The sequence below is a fragment of the Mytilus galloprovincialis genome, chromosome 6 (assembly GCF_965363235.1).
Source record: "Mytilus galloprovincialis chromosome 6, xbMytGall1.hap1.1, whole genome shotgun sequence".
NCBI lineage: Eukaryota > Metazoa > Mollusca > Bivalvia > Mytilida > Mytilidae > Mytilus > Mytilus galloprovincialis.
Window position 1 is genome coordinate 87,767,974 of NC_134843.1, and position 9,491 is coordinate 87,777,464.

General features: G+C 31.9%; 1 protein-coding gene across 1 annotated transcript; it reads left to right on the plus strand.

Annotated features, from left to right (window-relative positions):
• The first annotated feature begins 3,717 nt into the window (after positions 1-3,717).
• LOC143078402 (uncharacterized) lies at positions 3,718-7,493 on the plus strand. The gene is made up of 4 exons (XM_076253277.1): positions 3,718-3,785; positions 4,257-4,502; positions 6,909-7,004; positions 7,428-7,493. The coding sequence occupies exons 1-4, from the start codon at positions 3,737-3,739 to the stop codon at positions 7,463-7,465; spliced, it is 429 nt and encodes a 142-aa protein (XP_076109392.1). The 5' UTR covers positions 3,718-3,736; the 3' UTR covers positions 7,466-7,493.
• Positions 7,494-9,491: the final 1,998 nt, after the last annotated feature.

Consider the following 9,491-nt stretch of genomic DNA (forward strand, 5'->3'; position numbering starts at 1 on the left):
GAACATGATTTTCCTTCCCATATAACTACTGCAAGAGTGTATTGATGATAACTTGGGTAAGTTGTCGTGCCACGTACATTCCCTCATCAATGCTTTGTTTAGAAGTGTATTGATGATAACTTGGGCAAGGTGTTGTGTCACGTACATTCCCTCATCAATGCTTTGTCTAGAAGCATTACACATTGGATTCAATTGGAGTACTACTTCTATATTCTTTGTATCTAACTTGCGGAAGACATTTTGCTGCACACGAACTAAAACATCCATATGTAAACAGTAAAGAAAAGCAAGAAAAACACGTACATAATGAATTAATTATTATTTTTCAGAATGTTTGACCTTATGAACATGATTACTGGATACCAAACTAATTATTTAGAAAAGTTACTAGGAGTAGTAGTTTCATCCCAACAGTTCATTTCAGAGCACATAACTCAATGTCTCACCAGTTTCACAGAGGTTACCATTTCAACACAGCAGAATATAGCTGAGTGCACTAGGAACTATTTTGACGTGTTACCAGACACTTATATCAAACCCAATGATTACCCATTGGACCAGGCAAAGTTTTACTACAATTCAGCCATTGACTACAATAATCAGATTACAAACATGATGAATCATTATATAGATGATCTAGTTCATCCAATGTTACAACAGACAACAGATATCACAACATATACGTACAACAACTTAGTCCTACCAGCTGTAGAGAACACATCAAATTGTATACTCGCCTTTATTTCCTTGTCGGAAAATGTAAGCAAACTTCTTCAATAATTATCTTAACTTCAAAGTTGTATGTTTTATGTTTTTAAAATGATCCATTATTCGCATTCTATCCTATTGACATACTAGCTTCCATCATCAATGGTCGACTGATATTTATGGTCACAGAGTCACCTGTTTAACTTATGTTTTGTCATCATTGTTTTGGTTTTATCTATCTTATATATTAGCTCGTTACTTTTTTTTATTTTTCTTCTACTAGTGCTATTTGAATTCGTTAATACATTTTTTGTTTTCTCTGTTCTTGTAACTCAATTTCTTTTTTTCTTTCTTTTCTTTCTCTTTCCTGTATTCTGTTTCACAACCATCCTGTACACAGTACCTGGCTGACTTCAGCAAACTACAGTTATTCTGTTTATTGCTTCTCTTCTTTCTGTTCTTTGGGATGCAAAGGAACGTCCTGCTGACAAGAAACATGAAACAAGGTGTGATAGTAAAATAATTACCTTATATCTCTTGATCTACATGCTGTAATATAAAGCACGCTCCCCGAAGTGTCGATTGAGGCGATACTTTTTTATACGAATGTAATTAATTCAATATTATACATCAAATCATTTTTAAAAATACAGTCACGTATTGCACAAGTTATGATGATTAAACGAAAGAGTTTATATATAAGGAACACTAAATGCAGATATATGACATTTTTTTTTATGACACTGTTTTTACGTGTATTTCTGGATTGACTTTCATCGGGTACATTCGAACAGGGACTTTTTATACGTTAGTGTAGAAAGTCCCCGATTCGAAACAAAAATATCGTATATCCAATCAACCACAAGTCCCAACCCACAAGTCAACACCATTCAAGGTAACTTTCTTTAAATAACCGTTAATTCAAGGGGTGGTTTTTTTTTATAACGAATACAATTATTAACAATTTTGAAACCATACTATTTCTAAAATCAAGTATCACGCCAGCTTTATGAAATACATGATTTATCAACCCCAGATATATGATATAATCACCAGCCGACGGTCGATGATGAATGTCATATCTCTGGGGCTGATGAATTATTTTATTTACTTTTATGAAAGAAAAGTTCCATTCCCTGGATTTTTTGAAATGTGATTTTTTTTTAAATCGTGAAGCCTCTGGACCTGACAAAAACAATGTATTCTGAATAATTAATTACTTTTGGAGTGTCAAAAACTCGTTGGAAGTACTTGATAAATTGCATGCATATATTGGTGATTTTGAATCTGTTCAAAGTTTTGATTTTTCTACCCTATATACCACTTTGCCTCATATTCTTATTAAGAAAAAATTCACATCCCTAATTAACTGGGCATTTAAAAAGTCGGAATGCGAGTACATATGTTCAAACTCTTTTAGATCATTTTTTAGTAGCAATAAACAAAAGAACTATGTCAATTGGACATGCTTTGATACTATTTATGCACTTGAATTTTTACTTGATAACATTTTTGTTCGCTTTGGAGATTCCGTATATCGTCAAGTTATTGGAATTCCAATGGGGACTAACTGTGCACCACTTATTGCGGACCTGTTTTTGTATTGTTATGAGTTACAATTTATGACTAAAATTAGCAAAGACCCATCAAAACAACATTTGATACAAAAATTTAACAATACTTTTAGATATTTGGATGATATATTGGCTCTAAATAATGACGACTTCAGTATGTATACTAAAGAAATTTATCCTGTAGAACTTACTTTAAATAAAGCTAATGATAACAATGACCACTGCCCTTTCCTCGATCTTGATATCTATATCATAAACGGGAAGCTTAATACAAAAATTTATGATAAAAGAGATGATTTTTCATTTCCTATTGTTAATTATCCATTTTTAGATGGTGACGTTCCCTTGTCACCATCTTATGGTGTTTATATATCTCAACTTGTACGATTCGCTCGTGTATGTAACAATGTATTAGATTTTAGCGAGAGAAATTTATGTATTACTGAAAAATTATTACACCAGGGTTTTCGATATCACAAACTGGTCAAAACATTTACTAAATTTTATCACCGGTATAAGGAAATAATTCGTAAATATAACTCAACATGCAGACATCTTATACGTTCAGGTATTTCACATCCAAAATTTTATGGAAATATTCTTTATAAAGCACAAAAATGTCAGTATTCTCCTCAGAAACTAACAAAACCTTTAAATAGACTTATTAAAAGGGGATATAGTTACGATACTGTTGTCAGGTCATTAAAGATTGCATATTTTGGCTTTAACATTGATTCACTGATAGGGTCTTTGCATCGGAACTAAACACATTTATTTCTAAAAAAACAGTTGTTGGCATGACACGGGTTATGTTCTTCTCATATATTTTATGATAGTATGATACTAAACCCCTAACGGGAGGGATTGTACCTGATATTCATATGATGAAGACATAATCTTTCAATCAGTTTAATTGAGGTCTGGAGCTGGCTTGTCAGTTAACTGCTAGTAGTCTGTTGTTATTTATGTATTATTGTCATTTTATTTATTTTCTTTTGTTACATCTTTTGACATCAGACTCGGACTTCTCTTGAACTGAATTTTAATGTGCGTATTGTTATTCTTTTACTTTTCTACATTGGCTAGAGGTATAGGGGAGGGTTGAGATCTCATAAACATGTTTAACCCCGCCGCAATTTTGCGCCTGTCCCAAGTCAGGAGCCTCTGGCCTTTGTTAGTCTTGTATGATTTTAAATTTTAGTTTCTTGTGTATAATTCGGAGTTTAGTATGACGTCCATTATCACTGTACTATTATGCATATTTTAGGGGCCAGCTGAAGGACACCTACGGGTGCGGGAATCCTCGCTACATTGAAGACCCATTGGCTGCCTTCGGCTGTTGTTTGCTCTATGGTCGGGTGGTTGTCGCTTTGACATATTCACCATTTCCTTTCTCAATTTTATGAATAACATTCTATATTTTTTCTTCAGATATGAACGTTTATCGTAGTCTTATGAATAAGTTCTTGTGGCAAAATGAAACGTTATTAATTGAGGTTGAAGGTAAGCTAGTGTTAATTATATGCATGGTAACTATCATTGTTTTCATCTCTTTTGATGAATCAGCAAATTTTGAACCACAGGAGTGATTTATTATCATCTTCGACCGTCTTCGATTTTATTGAAAGATCGGCCTTATTTAAAAAAAAAAAGAAGGTATTATTTTAGCTTGTTCGTGATATTTTTATCATCTTTCTTTCTGGGTTATATCAGGAACAATATATAGATATACTAGCTGTACCCAGGGTAGATGTAATTTTCACTAGCTGTTCATTGAATGAGTAAAGTGGTTAATCAATCCATTTGTCTTGGAAAATATAAAATATATTTCATAGCAATACCTTTTAGCAAAAAACTTTAATTGCAGGGTCGTTCTATGCTTTGAATTGGTGAGAACTAATTGTTGGACCCTTTTTATTTAAATCCTTTGTGTGAACAAAAATAGATACTGACATACGTTTTTAATTATTTAAGAGCTCAACAGACGCCTCAAAAAGAATAAAGAAAAAAGAATTCCAAAAACAGTTTCTCGTATTGAGAATTTGTACACATTGATGGACAAGAGTTACGATAAGAAAACTCGACTTTTAGACGAGCTGAAGTATTGGAGCCCAGTAATCATGGCCCAAGAAAATAAATTGAGGATGGCAAATAAGGCTATGGAAAGCAATGACGAAAATTGCAATGTTGAAGAAATTAGGAATCTTGGACACCATGTCGGTATGTAGATTGTTATTTAGATATAAGAATCTATAAATAAGTTGTACACAAAAAAGCATAACAATTCACCAATAATTGGTAGTGATCATCATGTTGAGCCTTCTATTCGAAAGGTAAATTAGGTACATCTTTTGTAAAAGAGGAAGAAGACTAAAAAATGTGGATACACATTTAAGCTGAAGACATACAGACAACACCACAGAAAACTTTACATAAAACCAAATATCTATTTACAACAAATAACACATCGCAAAACGAGGGCGATCTTAACTGTTCAAAATTTCAGAAAATACCTTTATGAAATGAAATAGAGTTAGGTGGCTATATTTTCAATGATAAAACAGTCGATTCTTTTGTCAGGAATAAAAAGTAGTCGCCCATTATATAATATATAGACAAAGGAACATTTCCTGTAACATAACAACCAATTTTGAAGTTAATATGAAAGGTTTTATAAGATGAATCTTAGTAGTCTTCTTTGTGTAGAATAACCAACAATAAAAGGTTATACTAGTTAATGTATACTTTATACAAGCTTAATTTATACTTACTACATGTCAAATTTATACTTTTATATCAGCTCAATGTATTCTTGATACCAGCCAAAAATACTTTATAACAGCTCAATTTATACTTTTTACCAACTTATACTTTATACCATCTTAATTTATACTTATTAACAGCCACACGTATGCTTTATACTAACTCAATGTATACTTTATACCAACTCAATTTATACTTTATACCAACTCAATTTATACTTTATACCAACTCAATTTATACTTTATACCAGCCAAATGTATACTTTATACCAGCCACATGTATACTTTATACCCACTCAACTTATAATTTATACCAACTCAATTTATACTTTATACCAACTCAATTTATACTTTATACCAGCCAAATGTATACTTTATACCAGCCACATGTATACTTTATACCAACTCAATTTATACCTTTCACTGATGAATGTGACCTATCGAAAAAGACTATTTACCAGATGTGTTATAACATGAGCAATACGACGGGTGCCCCATGTGGAGCAGGATCTGCTTACCCTCCCAGAGCACCCCCAGTTTTTAATGGGGTTCGTGTTGCTTATTCTTTAGTTTTATATGTTGTGTCATGTGTACTATTGTTTGTCTGTTTCATTTTTAGCCATGGTGTTGTCAGTTTATTTTCTATTTATGAGTTTGACTGTCCCTCTGATATCTTTTGTCCCTCTTTCATACTTTATACCAACTCAATTTATACTCAATAACAACTCAACTCAATTTATACTTTATACCAGCTTAGATTATACTTCATACTTGCTCAATGTATACTTTATACCAGCTTAATGTATACTTTTTACCATCTCAATGTATACTTCATACCAGCTTAATGTATACTTTTTACCAGCTCAATGTATACTTCATACCAGCTTAATGTATACTTTTTACCAGCTCAATGTATACTTCATACCAGCTTAATGTATACTTTTTACCCGCTTAATGTATACTTTTTACCAGCTCAATGTATACTTCATACCAGCTTAATGTATATTTCATAACAGCTTAATGTGTACTTCGTACCAGCTCAATGTATACTTCGTACCAGCTCAATGTATACTTCATACCAGCTTAATGTATACTTCATACAAATAAAATTGTACTTCATACTAACTCAATGTTAACTTTTTACACACTGTTTTTGTACTTATACCAGCTCAATTTATATTGTATACCAGCTCAATGTATATTTCATACCAGCTCTGTGTGTACTTTATATCATCTCTATGTGCACTTCATACAAGCACAATTTATACTTTATACTAGCCCAAACGATATTTTATACCAGCTCTATGAATAATTTATACCAACTCTGTGTGTACTTTATACCAGCTGAATCTAAACTTGTTACCAGCTCTATGTATACTTTAAATTAGCTGAATTCTTACTTTATACCAGCTCAATTTATATATAGTGTATAATGTATTCCAGCTCAATGTATACTTTCAATGTATACTTATACAATTCTTACTTTATACCAGCTCAATGTATATTGTATACCAGCTTCATGCGTACTTTATACCTACTAAATTTTGACTTAACACAAGATCAACTTATATCTTATACCAGCTCTATGTGTACTGTATACCAGCTTAATGTATACCTTATACTAGCTCATTGAATATGTATTTTTTTCCCAACTCAAAGTATACTTCATACTAGCAAATGTATATTTCGCACTGGTTGAAGAATGTATATACTTTATACCATGTTCACTTTATATGGCTATTGTTTATCATGACAATCTGCTGGAAAAAAAATCGATAGGAAACCAAACTGTATCAAGGGTAAGCATTCAAAGATAAAGAAATTAAACTTATTAGTGCAGTTCAGAACAATTCTACTCTTTCAGATCTGGATTTAATTAGAATGAAGGACCAACTGGATAAGATGACAGCAGGGGTACAGAGGGAAATGAGAATCACATCAAGCCTTTACGATGGTCAAGGTACCTTTCATTTTCTAACGAATATATTTTATGATAATCTTTATACGAATACACATTTACATGTCGTATTACTCTCTACTATTATTAGCTATATAGATTAGTTAAAAACGGAACCTATCCCCATCTCATTACTTATGTGAAATATTGGATGTCTGTTTATTCTCATTCACTCGCCTGTCTTTTGGTTTAACTTATACTGTATATTATTGTATTAATATAAGGATTACCGATCTCACATCTAGTTATTTTATATTTGCTAGCTTAAATTCACCACAAAGCAAAATTATATAATAATTTTTCATTTTTTTTGGTACTTGCGATGTTTTAAACTAGAAATCTATGCAGTAGTATAACGAAAAAAGACATAAGAATAAAGAATTTCATTTTATGTTAATGATAGTTTTTTTCTTCATTTTTTTTCAGATGCAACACATGAACAAGACATATACAAACTACAATAAGTTGCAATAAATCATGGTGCTAAAACAAGTCATTGTTATTATAGCTTATTAGGTCCAGTAAATATCATTTGAAAGCTTTTTAGAGAAAAATTTTATCTATGAATCATGAATTCTGTGCAAGAATTATTCTCCTTCACATATAAAAAAAATCATCGCAGATCTATAAGAGCAAATAAAAGCACGATCCGAAAACCTCAACAATCAAGATCAGATGGACAAAATTTGAAATACATGATAAGGCTTCCATGTTATATTTTAATAACATTCAAACAACATGACTGCAATAATGAATTAATATGAAGGATAACTGATTCGCATACAGCAGAGAAAATATCATGGAAGCAGTCATAACACAGTCCGAATAGCGACAGGTCAACACATAACTAAAGGAAAAAAATGAACAAATAGACAAATAACAGTACAATAACCAATTATAAATTGGGCAGCACAAACTCCACCAAAACTGAGGGTGAAATCGTATGCTCCTGGTGTCTGCTTAACAAGATGTACCCTTCGTGTGCCCATGGCAATTAGAATAAAGAAAAGCTCGTTTGATACATCACACTTAGTACTATTTACCGAGGGTTCCACCAGCTCAGTAGCCAGTTCTTTACACTGACACCTTTATTGTAAAAGTTTTAAAACACTTTTGAATGTAAAAAGTAAAATCACAAAAATACTGAACTTAGAGGAAAATCAATTCGGAAATGCCATAATCACATGGCAAAATCAAATAACAAAACGCATTAAAAACGAATAGACAAGAACTCTCATATTCCTGACTTGGTACAGGCATTTTCAAATGTAGAAAATGGTGGATTAAACCTGGTATAATTTGTTTCCATTTGACCAAACTCAGCGGTCTAAACAATGTGAAAGTAAGAAGCGTGTGACTAAACAAAATGTCGAGAAAAAAAAATCTGAAATGGATAGTGGATCATCTAAAAAAAGTTAGTAAACTATACAAATCAAAATGTCATATGACCTATTGACATTGTCTTCTTTACAGATTCATATGTTATAGTAACTGGTATTTGTATCAATTACACATGCATACGTCAAAATCAAAACCTGGCTTATTAACCTCTTTTTTTCCATAGATTATACCGTTGGTTTTCCTGGTTGTTTGGTTTTAAACTTGTCATTTTGGGGCCCTCTATAGATTCCGGTTCGCTCTGCACCAACGCTCCGTGCTGAGGGCCGTACTTTGACCTAAAATGGTTTACTTTTGACACTTTGGATGGAGAGTCGTTTCAATGGCACTCATACCACGTCTTCTTATTTCTCTTTTGTTGGTAAATAGGTCCAGGACGGGAAGAATAAAATGCATATAATTTCGTTCAAAATCAGGGCATTATCTTGTGCAATACATAAAAATAAACTTAAAGTAAAAGATTTACATGTTCAATAAAGATATTACATAAAACAATTATTTGTATTTTCAGCATATGAATGAGTAAATCGATAAAGGACTCCCAATAATTGAGTGACTTTAAAAAAATGCAATAAATCTACTAAGCCCTTGCGGTTAATTCGTAAAAATGACATGGATATGAAATTATTATTTTACAGCATTTCCTGCAGTGAAACACATCTTCCTTTAATATTTGATAAATTTAGGAGCTGTGTTGGTTAATTTCTGTATTTATTTTACACTTTTGTATTTAATTATAGGAGTCCACATGCGCATATGAAGCATAACAAAAAAAATCTATGCCACATAAAAAGTCTGAAGAAATGAAAATTCGAAACTAGGATGGACAACATTTCAAGAACTTGAAATAGAAGAACATGGACATCTTAATTTTGCTCTCTGATTGGACCTCATTAATCCCAATGCGTTTTACTATTTTCGAAAAGTACATTAGTAATTTAAAAGTTCAACTTGATAATCATTTATCTTTAATAGAAAAATTACTATTCGTAGATGCCCTTCTTATAAGAGAAGAGTGACGAAATTTACCAAAGGGACATTCAAACTCATAAGTCGAACATAAACTGACACCAAACATTTGGCGAAAATTAA

What these genes read in the sequence shown, in the direction of transcription:
- LOC143078402 (XM_076253277.1), top strand. Translation starts at nt 3,737, where the DNA reads ATGAATAAGTTCTTGTGGCAAAATGAAACGTTATTAATTGAGGTTGAA. An exon ending in GTTATTAATTGAGGTTGAAG is followed by an intron (nt 3,786 to 4,256) that starts GTAAGCTAGTGT and finishes TAATTATTTAAG; the next exon opens with AGCTCAACAGACGCCTCAAA. An exon ending in GAATCTTGGACACCATGTCG is followed by an intron (nt 4,503 to 6,908) that starts GTATGTAGATTG and finishes CTACTCTTTCAG; the next exon opens with ATCTGGATTTAATTAGAATG.